At 27.7% G+C, this 17083-nt stretch overlaps 1 protein-coding gene across 1 annotated transcript; it reads right to left on the bottom strand.

Annotated features, from left to right (window-relative positions):
* Positions 1-542: 542 nt before the first annotated feature.
* Positions 543-6622, bottom strand: LOC124927372 (WD-40 repeat-containing protein MSI4-like). Its single transcript, XM_047467781.1, has 15 exons — positions 6408-6622; positions 6251-6314; positions 3039-3125; positions 2875-2937; positions 2495-2560; positions 2318-2392; positions 2042-2117; positions 1755-1956; positions 1570-1651; positions 1413-1486; positions 1242-1344; positions 1078-1152; positions 917-990; positions 712-811; positions 543-617 (listed from the first exon to the last, which is right to left on the bottom strand). The coding sequence occupies exons 1-15, from the start codon at positions 6620-6622 to the stop codon at positions 543-545; spliced, it is 1431 nt and encodes a 476-aa protein (XP_047323737.1).
* Between the last annotated feature and the right edge of the window lie 10461 nt (positions 6623-17083).

Genomic DNA, 17083 nt, shown 5'->3' with positions numbered 1-17083 from the left:
TTAATGATTTTTTCAATTTAAGAAGTTAGTACTACTCAATATCTCCATAAGGATTCGCACCATAATTGTCCCTTTAAATTATCCTAGTAGGTTATACTATACTCACAAAAAAAAATTATGAAATATTTTTTATCAAAAAAATATTTAAAAAAAACTCAATAAAATTTCAAAATAACCCAAACAACAAACAAGCTCACTTCATTGTGTATGGATTTAATATGCATTAGAGTGTTGAATCTTACATGGCTTATAGCTGGTACAAGCTTTTTGGGATCTTTGGTCTAATTTGTTTTGTTTAGATCAAAATTAAAACATAGTTTTCTTAGCATTTTTCACTCTATTCTTGAAAACTCTCCAACTTTCTTTATTATAGTAGGATATAACACTAATGAAATAGGACAAGTAATTTAAAAAATATTTTGATACCATTGATTAAAATGACTACATAATAATGATCGAAGACATTAAAGTTTAGCTCATCATATCAGTCTTAAAAACAAAAGAAAATTAATAATGTATTAAGATGTGTTAGTTGAAATTGATTATATCTTACAATTCTCTAACTCAGCCAGAACCTCCTCTCGTGGTCGGTAAATCATGTCTATAATTCTCCATATCTAAAAAAACAACAATATTTACCAATTATTCAATTAATCATCTAACCATATTAATTATTCATAACAATAGAAATTACTAAAAAACAATTATTACCTGCATAGTACCACCGCCGCCAATACTGTCTCCATCATCCGACACACTAACAATTGTCCAAGGATCAAAAGAACTCCAATGGAAATCCACAACTTTGCCTCTGAATAGATATATCCAAAATAAATAAATATAAAATTCTGAATTGATATATCCAAAAAGAATAAATATAAAAATAAAGAAAGAAATACAATAATAAGTTTCTTACCTATGACCACAATGATTAAATAACAAGCCCGGTGAACTATCTGATGATCCACCAAATTCTTGCATTACGCCCATCTACAACATGAATGAAATTTAAAGAATTGATTTTGAAATCAATTTACAATCAAAAACAATTCATCATATATTAATTAGGTTTCAAACCTTTTCATGATCCCATAAGTTCAATGTTCCATCTTCCGATGAACTTCCAAAAACTGATGCCTTGTCGGGAGACCACTGAAAAACAAATTGAAGCATTTGTTCTTTCTATATTATTTCCCTTCATGAAAATATTTAGAAAACAGTAGTCATCATATTTTTCAAACCTGTACACACAGAACAGCAGCATTGTGACCCTCAAATACATGAACGGGTAATCCAGAAGTAAGTTTTCTACGGTCATACATCATTACTGTATTATCAGCTGATCTGTTGAATAATACCAAATTTAATTCAGAATCACAAAAGATGAAAAAAAAACACATTTCAATGTTTACCCAGTCAAAATAAGGTTAAGATCATATGAATTCCAATCAACACAATGAATGTCAGCATCATGAGCTTTCTCAACCTGAAAAAGAGATAGAGAATCAAGTTTTAATAAAAAAATCAATTTTGTAAGCTTCTTGAGGTAATTTAAAGGAGTGTAGGTACCTTGATAGTTGGATTTGAACCTGTCCTTACATCCCAAAGTATGAGACATGAATCATCACCCACACTACAGAACTCTTGTCCACTTTAGTACATACAAAAAAAGAATTTACTTAAAAAATATCATAAACTGCATATAGATTGAAATATCAAGCATAAAGATCAATTTACAAATGTAATTTCTCTACCTTGAAGGGCAAAATTGTACATCCTCAACTGTATCTTGATGTCCTAGATAGGTACCTCGAGGATGAAGAGTAGTAATACTTTCAACAGAACTCCCACTAGCCTTGGAGTTTTTTATGGTTCTACCACTACCAGATGGTGTCTTTAAGGCCAAGGTGGAGATATGATCTTCTATATTCCATAGAACCACCAAGTTGTCCTTACCTAATATCAAAAAAAATTGTATTTATTAAATATAAGAAAAACAATTTGTACTAAAAACATTTCAAAGTTATAATGAGTTTCCAACCTCCAGAAAGCACAAAAGGTTCAGTTTGGCCCATAGCAAGAGCAAATTCTGCATTTTCTTTATGCCCAATAAGTACCTGCATGTTAGGTAATGATTCTTTTATGCATTATAACTCTATTATAAACTACAACTCAAAATAAATAGCATTCAAAGATGTTTCTTAATAAATGAAATAATTAAGTTAAAATCTGCAAATTTAAGTGTATAAGATATAACTGTAAATATTTGTAGAAATGATTGTATCATGACAACATTTTATTGTGCAACATCACGTACCAAATCTGGACAAGAATTTCGGGCTCCATACACAGCTTGTCGATTAGGCTGGCTCTCAACATTCCAAATTAGAACCTGAACAGGAACTGAATGCTTTAGATTGAGATAGAAAAAATTCAATGGATCTTAAGTGTCTCAATATAATTCAAATATAGAAGAACGCAACAAGATGCATACATTTGGACCGTCAGTGTGAGTGGCCACAATATTTCTATTTTGAGGAAGTTCTTTGATTCGATTCACCTGTGATCATTCCATATACAATCAAGATTTGTGTTTAAAGAATGAAGATGAAATGATATATAATATTATGAATAATAGCGGCCTGGAATCTTTACAACACATATATACACTAGTGATCATATTTATAGAACAATCTATAAAACTGAAAGGCTATAATGTCAATATAGAATAATTAATGCATATTGCAGATAAGGCTAACAAGATGTGAAGAATATCGGGCCTCTAAATAATAATTTCAAATTAACATGTTTAATTTTAGAACATCCCTATATTCTAATTATGAAAATATATAAAACAACTAAAATAATTAATACCTCTCCAGGGTGAATGATTGTTTTGAATTTCTTCACAAATGGAGAACTAGACTTGTCATTGAACTGCAAAGATCATGCAACCAAAACATACATTAATCCATTGGTAGAACATTGAAAAAGAGAATGAATTATTATTTTTACAATGTTAGGATTGATACACTTACCAGTGTGATATGTTGAGCTGAAGCAACCCTATGTTTAACAATATCACAATTTATGATAACAAGTGTGTTTGGCACACTACCATCAGTCTAGCAAACGAAACATAAACAAACAACAAAATATCAGAACTAGCTAGGAACCATTTTTTTAAAACAACAACATAGATATAAGATTAATAATGTGGAAATATGACAAGCAGATGCTTCATTCCCTAGCAAGCATTTATATATATAGTGATAAATATCAATTCCTACTTGCTAGAGTTCAATTCATAGGGATAGACATAATATGAAGAGAGACGAAGAGAGTTGAGAAGCCAAAGTTCCAATAAATTTATTTATTGGAATAATGCTATAATTTAATGTGTAACAAGTTATTCCATATATAATATATAAATTTTTTCTATAGGAATAAATTTTGATCACCTTTTTAATTATATCGTTTATAAAAGGATGATCTTAAATATCTAAATATCAGTAACGGTTCTTATGCTAACAATTATGTATTTTTATTTTTTGTATAAGGTGAAAAAAATCAATAGAAAATGCATTGGTTAAGTAACACTCAAAACTTTAAACATGGAAAGTTATTAACAAATTTTTAACTCTATTAATTAGAATTTTATTCATAAAATCTATAAATAAGATATTTCGAATTATCAAAATAAATTTTAGTTATCTTGGTTTGATTCTTCTAATGTCTAGGAAAGACTTTTTAGACTCGTCTTTTGGTTATCTTTTTTTTAAAAGGTCACTAAAGCTCGAACTCATGACCATAAAAAATGAGATTTGTGTTCTATTACCGAGTTATATAAACTTTCTTATAAGTCTTTTTCTTAAATAAAGTAATAAACATTTGTGTTCACGACCCTTGCTAATCATCTTCACAATATAATATTTGAAATCAAACAGAAACAAATAAGTGAGAACAAGATAGAAATAAGAGACTTAAGTTATCAATAATTCAATTATATAATGATTAACCAACTTTATTTGAGATGATAGGGCTTAATTTTTTTTTACTTATTTTTTTCCTTTGATTCTCTTTGCTCGTAACTTTTGAATGCCCTTCACATTCACGTCTCTTTGAAATAAAAGTTGATATGTTTTCCAAAAAATATGCTACATTTTGTTTTAATTTCTCGTCTCATACATCTAGTCCTTACTCCGTAGTATTCTTATTTACCAATTGGTTATAACACATTTTGTAGTAGACTTTTGATTATAGCAAACTAGATAGTCGGGTCAAACATTTATTGGATCTTTATTGGATGATTTGGAAATAATGCAATATAAAGCATGACATTTAAAGGAAAAAATTGTTCGAAATGAGAGGATCTCTATGCATGTTCATCTCGATAAAAAATGAAGGGGTTGTCATAGATGAGACTACTATGATTTCATAGGAATCTAACACATTTTTCTTTGTTAGTTTCTTTCTATTGATCACCCCTCGCGTTTATAAATTTATTTAATTAAATCATTTTAATACAACATGACCTTTAATTAAAAAAAAAGGCATACTAATTATTATAGGTTGATTTTACTTAATTTATTTATGTATGTTTTTTTTTTGCATTTAAAGCCATGATAGCCATCGACGATGGAAAACATTATTTTGTCCATTAAACCCAAATTTTCCCAATGATCATTTGATAGTTAAGGAAACTTTGAAGTAGAGTCAAAATATTAAAGCAAGGGTGAAGTGAAACATATCGTGTTTAATTGTATTCTTCTTGTTGTTATCGCATAGGAAACATGTGTTAGTCAATGTGAAACACATCATTTTGAGTTTATAATGATATTCATACTAAAAGAATAAGAACTCTCAAGGGTCTTGGTATTCCAAACTCACTTTGAAGGAAGAGGGATAAATAAAACTATTACAAAAAATAGAGTTGTGTTTTAAGAACTAGTCATCATGTGAACTGAAATAAATTGTTACGTAAGATAGTGCATCGATAAGCTAAGACTAGATTTCTTCGTCAAACAAAAGACAATGAGATAAAGTAACATATTTAGTTTGCTTACTAATTCTAAAGTGGAAACCATTAAATTTTGGGATGCCAACAAAAAAAAAGTCTCATTATAATTCTTGTCAACATTGGACTCTTTCACAAAAGTAATTAAAATAGAGTCCGTGTAAATATGCAATAGATGAAGAATTGAAGGACTTGTTGGAGCTACAAAATAGAGGAAATTTGTCTAATGTGTGCTTAAACAAACTATTATTTTTTTGATTTATCTGGAATGTTGCAACATTTAACTTAAATAACTATTTGGACAATCTATATAAATTTTAATTTTGAATAGTGTGATTCTCAAATAAAATTCAAATCTTGACTGAAAACGTTAGTTGTCACTAAAAGAATTTTAGACAACCAATAAAAGAATTTTAGACAAACTATCTCTTAAAACTATCATTTAATTATGATCACTACTCTTTTTCAGTTTTACAATATTTTTTCATTATTATCTTCAATGCTAAAAGCATTGGAACAAATACAAAAACAAGCCAGCTAATCCATTGTCTAGCATAAATTGGTGCACTACATTCAAGTTTGTTTCTACCAACCCTATTATAATTTAGGTTGTTAGAAAGTTTTAGGGTTTCTCAACCCAAGATTAAACAACATCTTCCTAGTTCAACTCAATAGTCTTAATACTTTGGTGGCTCGCTCGGTCCCCAAATTTGAATTACCGTGCCTCCTCCAAATTATTAATTGTAGTCAATTCTATATTAACATTTGATCTCAAGTGGACAATCTAATAATCATCGAAACATAGTCTAGACTTCATAACTGCTTCGATGAACATCTAAGACTGATGGTGGCTCTTGTTGGTCAAATGGTGAAGACTTTGTTCCAAAGAAGATGAAGTCGAGCCAGTGTCTGGGCACGAGGTTTTTGATGCCTTAGACTAAAAAAGTAAATTCATCTAATGGCCTATGCTTCAAATCTTGTTAGTGTTTTTCTATTTTTGGTGGCTGTGGGAGGGGGCCTAGCTTATGCGCCTTAGGCCGCCTAACTAGCCTTACCCAAGAGGCTAGAGCGACCATGAGACATGCAAAGTAAAGTTAGCTAGCTAAGATGAGGCTATGTATATTTTATCAAATTAATTAAGCATATGGTTTAGATATAGCTAATTAATTATAAAAGGATGTACATAAATGAAAAAAACAAAGAGAAGTAGGAGATCCAATTAAGTTTAATTACCTGTTCGGAAATGTAAAGGCGCTGGCTGTTCTTGAAAGAACCCTTTTTTAACTGGGGACCCCATCTATTTATATGCATGATAATAAAGCTAGATTAGATACAGATTAGATAGATAGATAGATACATTAGATATATATATATATATATATATGCGTACCTGCATGATAGAGAAGGCCAGAGAAGTGAGTGATGAGTTAGCCAATCGTAAATTATAGGGACAAGTGACTTCCATTGTTTATAACCCTGCTCTTTTTCTTTTTCTTTTTCTTTCTCTTTCTCTTTCTCTTTCTCTTTCTCTTTCTCTTTCTCTTTCTCTTTCTCTTTGCCGCTGCCGCCGCCGCCTCCTCTCTTCTCCACATGCTTCTTCACCATTTCTCGCTCTTCTAACCTTGACCGTACAACGTTGTTTTTCTGTGTCGGTAAACAATTGATCAATAAGTAAATAAATTTGGTTTTTAAATACGCAAAATCAAACCTGCGCACTCTATGTCAAATGACAGATAGATAAATGCATGCATATTTAGGGCCTATTTGTTACACATTTTAGTTTTTGTTAATTTGATAATTAAGACATAATCCTTCTTTATTTGAATTTGAATTATGTATCAAATAATTTATTATCCTCTCACCTGTCTAATAATTAATCAAATTAATCAATTTATTAAATTAAATACTAAAATACACTTTTATTTATTTTTGTAAATTTTTTGACATACAATTTTTTTTTTTATCTTTTTTTGTTTGTTTATTATGTTATTAAAATGTATAATTAATATCTTAAAAAATAATATTATATTATAAATTGTAGAGAATATATAGATATAATAAATTTATAATATGACTTTGTATATGTGTATAGAAAAAAAAAGGATATATGTTTAAATTTATGTTTTATTATTATAATAATTTTATATAATATAAAAAATTAGAAAGAGAAATAAAAATAATAATAATAATAAATGAAAAAAAATAAAAGAGAATAAATAAAAAATATTAAAATATAATGAGTGAAATAAATATTTAAAATATTAAAATATAATGAGTTTGATTATAATTTTTTTAAATTAAATAACTCAAAATAGTTAAACATCATTTTATTTTATTTTATTTTTTTATCTATCACATACTTTAATTAATTAATCAAAATACTAAAATATTATATATTTTAAATTATTGTTATTATTAACTATTTTATTATTATATATTATTACCAATAATGAGTAATAATATATAACAAAATATTTAATATTATATCTTATGAATATGAACAATATATTTCATTTTAATTTGATATTATAAATATCACCACAAACACATCTAATAGTTTATATGTCATTAATTTTATATTATTAAAAAATATTTAGTAATTTATTTATTTTTATTTTTTATTATTATAAATAAAATTTTAAAATTATTAATATATTTTTAAGTTTATAAATTATATATATTATTTTTACATATATATAAATTTATTAATATATATATATATATATTAAGTTTTATTATTTATATTATAATTTTTTTATAATTTAATAAGAATATATATAGTAAGTGAAAAAAAATATATATAACATTAATTTTACTTGTTATATTCAAAGTGTTTTGAATATATATTTTTTTAGCCAATTTAAAAACCGAATCAAATTTAAATAAATTCTTAAAACAAAATTTAAGTTACCTCTGAATTTGATCTTCAATGTTTGCGGTTGGCGACGAGCAAGCAAGCGAATATTTCAATAAGAAAGAAGGAATATAGATCTAAACTCAAGAGTTTTGAAATTTCAACAAGAAATAAGAAATATAGATCCAGACTCAATAGTCTTAAAAAGAAGAAATAGAGATAACGAAAAATAAGAAGGTAGATTGATTATGTGATAGTATAGAATAGAAATGAGAGGGAGGGAGGTGGGCTAGGGTTAAAGTATTAAAAAATGAGAATAAAAATAGAGATAAGAGAGGGAGATGATGTTGTCTGAGAAAATAAGAGTAGATATAAGAGTAGATATAAAAGAAGGAGATGTTCGCGGAGAAAATAAGAGTCGATAGAGAAGGAGAGATGTTGGCGGAGTAAATAAGAGTAGATATAAGAGATGGAGAGATGGGCGGCGGCTAGTAGAGGAATTATTTGATTAGGGTTAGGGCATAAGATAAATGAGAATAAATAGGAGAGATATGCAGCGGTTGTATTTTGTTGTAGAGATAAAAATTATTATATTTAATTTAAATATATAATTATTTAATTATAGGTAATAAATTATATAATATATAATAAAATAATTAATTAAAATAAATAATAATAAATAAATTCATTTTCAAATTAGGTACGTAGTTAAAATTTCAACGTGAAAATCCGTATCTAAATTCGAATAAATTTAAAATTCAATTAAAAAATAGAAAATAAATTCAAATTGAATTTAAATTGGGTAGCTTTGTTTCCGACCTATATAACACCCTAACTATAAATATTATAAATAAAAATGTTTAATAAAATAAAATTTTAATAATTTATCTTTTTATTTGATATCATTATTAAAAATAAATTATATTTCTTCTGTTTATAAAAAAAATACAATAATAATCTAATTAAAATTAACTAAAATTACATTAAAACAAAAATAATATTTATATTAAATAAAATAAAAATACCGCATATATAATTTATCATAATTCATAAATTATTTAATATTCAATAAATAATATTATACCAAGTAAAAAAATAATTTTAATTTTAATAATTTTTTAATAAAATAATAGTTAGGATCCATAGTCAAAATCAAAATTTTACTTAAAATTATCAACTTTATACATTTTTAAAATTAAGAGTTTATTTAAAATAATGAGAATTTATTTTAAAATAATATTAGCTATATCTTATCATATAATATAATTAATTAATAAATAATATTAAAGGAAATTAACATTAAAGGAAATCATATTTACAAAATTATTTCCATAATTTATTTATTTGAATAAATAATAAAAATAAATTTAATTTATAAATATACATTTATTTTCTAAAGAAGAATAAAATTATAAATAAAATAAAATTATTTATAAACTTATAAATAGTAAATATTATCCGTGTAAATTTCAAATTGTAAAAATTTAACTTATTTAAAAGTTTATCGAAATAGAATGGTTAGTCTATTCTACAATGGTATAATTTTAACAATCAACTCGATATTTTAAAATTTTACGATTGTAAAATAGACTTACGATGGTAGAATGGACTAACGATTTTGATTTAGGTAAATATATTACCGTCTTAAATAAAAATGTATATATCTTCAATGTTTTTTATGTTTATTCTGAAATTTATGTGTTTGAAGTCTACTTTATTTTATTCATAAAGTTTACTGCCACCAAGAAAAGAAAATTGATGGGAGAGGGGACGTAAAAGAACAATCAAGTGATTTATATCATGAAAATTAAGCTAGTACATTACAAATAACAAATGAATTTAGAGAAGGCCTTTTTAATTTAAATTTAATACAAAACTAAAAATAATTTTATTTTAATAACTAATGTATCAAAAAATAGAAGAAATAATAAAGACATGAAATTCTATAAAAAAATCTAAGGAAATAATACTACAATAATAATGACATGTCACATGCAGAACTATTTAATAAAGAAAAAACTAAACAAATAACACAAAAATAAATATATCACACTGTTTGTAATAATGTGCATTCTGGTTTCAATATGTAATGTTAGCAGGACAATCAAGTGTTGTTTTGAAATTCACAAACTCAATATTGGGGTTGTACGTCGTGAGACCGAATAAGTTAGTCACAACTTTACTATTTTTCTTCTTGGTGGAAGGATGGATGGTACACCTCATTTCGTGCTTTTGTTATTATAGTTGCAAACTAGAACCCATTCATCGCACTATACATTAAACAAATTAATATATATATAAAACAAAATTAATAAAATCATAATAAACTAGAACACTTTAATTAATAAAGTTCTATCAAAGTGATTAGCCCTTTTCCCGCTCGAATGCTCCACATAAGGAAGATTATATATGTTCATGCATTATCTTCTTCTTTTTCTGTACACTACTTATAGATAGAAATTTAGTACAATTTAATCCATAATGGATGATCTTACTATTATAGTTGTTGATGGTAGTAGACTTTAGTGGTGATTCTAGTATTTACAAATGTAATTGCTTAGTTTTAAATTTTATATTTAAATTCAACCGAGACAATTAATATTTAAGATAATATTATTGAGTTAATTTGTCTTCACCTTATTGATGGTTGTCACCACATATTTCAATGAAATTTTTAAAAATAATATTACTAAACATATATCCAAATCTAAAAAAAAAGTATCAATAAATTTATAAATCTGACTTATACTAAGTTTAAATATAACCTTAGTTTCAAATAATCTCATCTAGTACACATGTATAAAATCCGTGACAAAAATAGTTTCTAAATATCAATGATTCATAAAGTTGATTAAATGACGGCTAAGTCAAGATTTAGGAAATGAGAAAAGATCAAGAAACCCTATTTTCGAACGGAGAGAGATGTGTTGTACTTGAAGCTCGTCTTTGGCCATGGTGGAACACATCTCGATCGGATCCATTCAGGTTATACTAAATAATGCAGAACACCCTTTTCATTTTCAAATTATCCTGCACCTTCTTCTCTTGAAATTTATAAATATAAAATATATTTATAATTATAATTAAACATACTTAATTAAAATTAAATATTATATTATATATTAAAATAGATTAAATAAATATTAAAATTAAATACATTAAATAAATAAATATTAAAATTAAATTAAATATAAATGTTAATATACATAATTTATTATATACTTATAATAAAAATAATTGAATACACACTTAATAATTTAATTAAATAAAATATAAACAAAGTGTCTAAAATGATCCTAAATTTGAATGATGTATTTATAGTTAGTCATTTAACACATCATTTTTGTAAATATATTTAATCTTTTAAAATTTTATCACATGATTGATTATGTTTTTATTATTCATGTTTTGACTTGTCCACTTATAATCACACCGCAAGACTTAATAACCTCCTAGTTAAAATGTGTGCATCACTAATATCTAATCTAATCGTAATTGTTTTTTAATCCGAGTTAAAAATTGTGTACATTAATATCTATATTTTTATCGTAAGTGTTTCGAAAAGTTGTAGGGTTGAACCTATCTTATCCGGTCTATTATAAAATTATCTTTTAAAATTAAGAAATTATAAATAATAAAATTATAAATTATTTTTTCAATTTAATATATTTTATTTATTTTAATACTTTGTAACTATAGCACGTGGGTAGGCGGGTGCTAGCTTCAAACAACTTCTTAAGCAAAGCATTAGACGTATTTCAATTAGACGACCTCGTCTAATGAAATCAAACATCCCCGTCTAATAACAGAATCCATTAGACCACCTAGTCTAATGGGATTAGACTTACGTCTAATGGGATTAGACTTACGTCTAATTACAATCACTTCAAACTAATCTGACGGAGTTAGACTACACGTCTAACTTTCACCAGTTATACTGCACGTCTAACTTTCACTTGTTAGACTGCACGTCTAACTTTCTCTTTCTATTAGACTACACGTCTAACTCCATGAGTTAGACTACACGTCTAATTACGGTTCCACTTCAGACTAGTCTGAAGGAGTTAGACTACACGTCTAACTTTCACAATCCATTAGACTACACGTCTAACTCCACGAGTTAGACTACACATCTAATTCCGGATTCAATAGACTACACGTCTAACTCCATGAGTAAGACTGCACGTCTAATTACGAGTCTATTAGACTGCACCTCTAACTCCACGAGTTAGAATGCACGTCTAATTATTGATCCATTAGACTGCACGTCTCACTCCACGAGTTAGACTGCACGTCTAATTACGAGTATATTAGACCGCACGTCTAACTCCACGAGTTAGACTGCACGTCTAATTACTGATCCATTAGACTGCACGTCTAACTCCACAAGTTAGACTGCACGTCTAATTACGAGTACATTAGACCGCACGTCTAACTCCACGAGTTAGACTGCACGTCTAATTACTGATTCATTAGACTGCATGTCTAACTCCACGTCTAATTACGAGTACATTAGACCGCACGTCTAACTCCACGAATTAGACTGCACGTCTAATTACTGATCTATTAGACTGCACGTCTAACACCGCTTAGTTAGATTGCACGTCTAATTACGAGTCTATTAGACTGTACGTCTAACTCCACGAGTTAGACTGCACGTCTAACTCAATGAGTTAGACTGTATGTCTAATATCATGCATCTAATACCAAATCGGTCTAATGAACCTCATTAGAACCAAGTCTTATGAAATCTGACTTCGATACACCTGCATCAAATACATTTAGACGCATATATAATCCATTCATCATTTCATCATCAAAATTCTAATAGTCAAACTTACTCAAAATAATTTGACCCAACATTATGTTATTTCTCAATTGCTATCTCACATTTAGTGCTGGCATGTTCAAAAGTATTGCAGAAAACATATTCAATTGCTTTTGCACATTTTGCACATTTAGGATTTGATTTTTTAGTGCAAAGAGATTTTTTCTTTCATTGTAACCAACCTTCCACATTCTTTCTTTCTTCCCCCATTTTCCTGCTATATTTTCTTCAGAATTTTTATCAGTAATTGGTTCATTACCTTTATTACGTTCCTGTTTTTCGTTGATAATTATTTTAGCAATCCTATCAATTTATTTTTCAGATGCCTCTCTTAAACATTCCATCACAAATTCTTTGACTCCTTATCCTTATTGTTTTTCTTTATTTCCATTTTAATGAATAACATAAAATAACAACAAAACATAGAATTATAGAGAAAGGTACACCAAAACCCTAATTATTACAGAATACGGTAAATTAGAAAACCTAACTCTCCAACCAAGTTTTGCAGATGAATGAATGACCTAACTATTAGAGTTACCGTGTCGTTCGTGCCGATTGTGCCGATCGTGTCGAAAGCGACTAGCAACTGCAATCACAATAAAAGAACCGCGACCTTGATATCTTGTTGATCATGCCTATCGTTTCTTTCGTGCCAATCATATCGTTCATGTCGATCGTATTTTCGTGATGAGAGAATTTGCTGCCGAAATTTTCCCCGTTAAATCGCTTGAGATCTCCAGAGCTTTTCTCTCTCTTCCTTTGAAGGATGAGAAGGAGTGGTTGATTTATGTTTTATTTGACAATACCAAAGCTCTTCCCCTCTCTATGGAACTAGAAAACGTCTTATTTTGATGATTGACAATATTAAGTTTTATGTGGAGAGTGAAATTCCAAAGTTTTATGGGAAAGCCAAAGTTGTATATCTTCATGGAAAGGCTTTATTCATGCTAATTTTTAATAACCAAATGAAAAGAATCATAAATACAAATATTGTTCTTTACAAGGTTCATGGTAATCGATTAATTTTAAAAATACTATTTCTCTCACATATTCTTATTCATGTTTGAATTGCTAAACTTTCCATAATTCAGATCATAAATTCATTGACGTTTTTCCGTTATATTTGGATCTATATTTACATTTTTTCTTATAATAATAGGTTTTAAGTTCGATTCTTATTTAAATTATTGTTCACATTAATAAACGATGTGATAGTAAACTCACCTAATTATCTTAAATGTAGTATTGTTGCAATCTATATAATATATTCAAAATCTTAACAATCAATAATAAAATGAATATTTTTATTTGTTTTTAGTGGTCTCCAAACAAGACATCTATTATGAAAACTTGATAGAAGATGGCGCTTGTGGGATCTTGAAAAGGTTTGAAACCTAAATAAACTACTAAAGATGCACTTATCTTAACTCTTGATTGAAAATTGATGTTATATGTGTTTTCATACATCTAAGTAATTCGTAGTGATTCTCATTATCTAGATGCATGCTACATTTTATTCATGATGCGGATTAGTGGGACACAAGAATACGGTGAACCACTAAGACCACTAAGCTTGTTATTCGATCATTCCGAGTACAAGTAAGAGACTTATTATTGTGTTTATTTTATTTATTTATTTTAGATGTGTCATCTCAGAGGAAAAGTTGAGATTTTTATTGAGATTTTTTATCTTTGAATAATCATTAGTGTGTCTGATGGTGCTGAAAGGAAAGATGCATGTTTTTTTTATTGTTACGAACAATTAATATGGTTAGATAATTGAACGAGTAATCAGTAAATATTGTTGTTTTGTAGACTTGAAGAAATAGACACTTACTATTTACTGACCAAAAGAGGATTTTCTCACTAATTAGAAAACTATAAGTATATAATCAATTATAGCTAGCACCTCTTAATACATCTTTCTTTCTTTTTTTGATAAAATTTATTTATATTGATATGATGCGATCAACCTTATTTTCTTTTCCACTTATAATATATAGATTAAATTATGTATCATTATAATGTATTCATTTTGAAATGACATTAGAATTAAATATGGGATTAATCAATTTAAATTCTCTTATGTTCCCTAAAAAAATAATCTAACATATCTTGATATCTTTTTGAATTTTCAAAATTTTAAAATGAATAAGATTATGTTTAGTTGTATAAATTGAATTAGAATTATGTTTTATCCTTATAAGAATCTAAATTCAATCAAAATTCAATTACTTGTACATAATTACAATTTATAAATGAGATCAATTTTATTGAAACTTAGCTTATTGGTGTAAGTTAAATAGTAATAGTCTTGTCTAAAATATCAAAAATTGTTTTGTTTTGTAAATGGTTCTGTGAATATTCAAATTCATGATCATTTCAAATCATGAGATCTTGCAATCTACTATCGAGCCACAAGTCTTCACTTATATGACTTTGTTTATATCATTAGACTTAGAGCTCAATTAGCGTTTTTACTATATGGGGATGAACTTTGATTTAAGGCATATGGGTATGCAATTATCAAATTTTTGGTCATTTGAGGCTTTTTACTAAACGTACGTTTGGTCTGTTTTTTAGTTTACAAAGTTTTTCCAAACATATCTCTTGATCTCCTATTCTCATTTTATACTCATCTTGTATATTAATTCATCATTTTCTGTTCAAAGGGGACATGGAGCAAATATCATTCTAACCACTAGTTAAAAAAGGTCAATAACGATAGTAAGAGTCGTTGGGATTTTGGATATAAACCGTCGTTATAAACAATTAGGGAAGGTGACGGACCATTTTAATACTATCACCATAGAAAACTCTATAACGACCACTATTACCGTTGTCATAGAGGACTCTATAACGACCAATATTACTATCACCATAGAGAACTCTATAATGACTACTCATACAGTCGTCATAGATGACTCTATAACGACCACTCTTACCGTCGTCATAGAAGACACTATAACGATCACTTTTACCGTCGCCATAGAAGCCTATAATGACCACTCTTATAGTCGTCACATAATACTCTATATAACGAAGACCCTTACCATCGCCATAGAGGTCTTTATGACGACCATTCTTACCTCATCATTGAGTAATCTGTTTGTAGTGTCACTATTTATAAAATATTAAAATAAAATAAATAGTATTCTTAAAACATAAACGAAACATCAAATATTATAAAATATTTAGTTTCAAAATTTTAATAAACTATTTTTTAACTTACCCTAAATATTCATGGAATATTAATTAGGTCATAACTATTTTTTTACTAAAAAAAATAAATCAAAATTAATGAAAAGGGACAACTGAAGAGAGAGAGAGGAGAAAAAGAGAAGAGCGGTCATTGTCATCTTCAAGTTGGAGCGATCAGACCTGGGCTATGTTCTAGGGTTTAGAAAGAATTCTAAAAATCCTTAGTGTGGTTTCAGGGAGGTGATAGTTAATGGTGAGTCACGGATACCTCGTAATATTGCATTTCAATGAAATTTACGTTTATTGTAATTTGAGTTTGTAATGGGCGCATATTATGCATTTCGGTGTTTGAATGATATAGACATTTTCCAAATGATATTTCTAAGTTATCTACAGAACTATAATCACTCTGGTTCTTCAATGTTTTAAAAGTGAAAAGTGTGTTCATGAAGTGAGCTTAAGTGTTTGGTAATCCCTAATAATCTTACAATAGTATTAAAATCTGCGTGTATATGCTTATAGATGATTGTTTGAGATCTTGAAAAGTTTTGTGAAATTTTGAGAAGCAAAATGAATTCATCAAATTTCAGTGAAAGTATTAGGTGATGTTGTTTGAATGATGAACTAGTGATTGTATTAGGTTGCTTCAGTCTTGTTGAATGTAATATATATTCCTATTTCAAGATTTGGTAGAGAAATAGTATTTCGGTAGTTTGGATGTAGGCTGGTTTATTGTTGTCATGTGAAGAACAGGAAATCCATTCCCTAACTGAAGATCAGATTAAGCAGCTAAGTTTCAGAGGGATTCGAATGCAGGGTTCTCCATTCACTGTCTACTCTCCACTTGCAAATATTCGAACCCACAATCTCCTGTTCTAGCACCAATGCCTAAAACCGTCCAGGACATAGCCATATCTTGTTCAAATATATTGTTTGTGCATTAGCCTATCTCTAATTTGTTTGACTTGGTCAACAGGTCAAGAGTCTTGTTTGATTTTTTTTTAGTTTATCTTCATTTCCATTTCCATTTTTCATCCTATAAATCGAAGAAAAAAAATATAAATTTATAAATAAATATTTTCCAACAATAATATAAAAGAATAGTGACTTAAGGCCTTGTTTGAAATCAGTGGCGGACCAAGAAATTTTTTCTCGGGGGAGCCAAATACATAGTAACGTA

Source organism: Impatiens glandulifera, chromosome 1 (assembly GCF_907164915.1).
Source record: "Impatiens glandulifera chromosome 1, dImpGla2.1, whole genome shotgun sequence".
Lineage (NCBI taxonomy): Eukaryota > Viridiplantae > Streptophyta > Magnoliopsida > Ericales > Balsaminaceae > Impatiens > Impatiens glandulifera.
The sequence above is the reverse complement of the archived record's forward strand: the minus strand, read 5'-3'. Positions and strand labels throughout refer to the sequence as shown.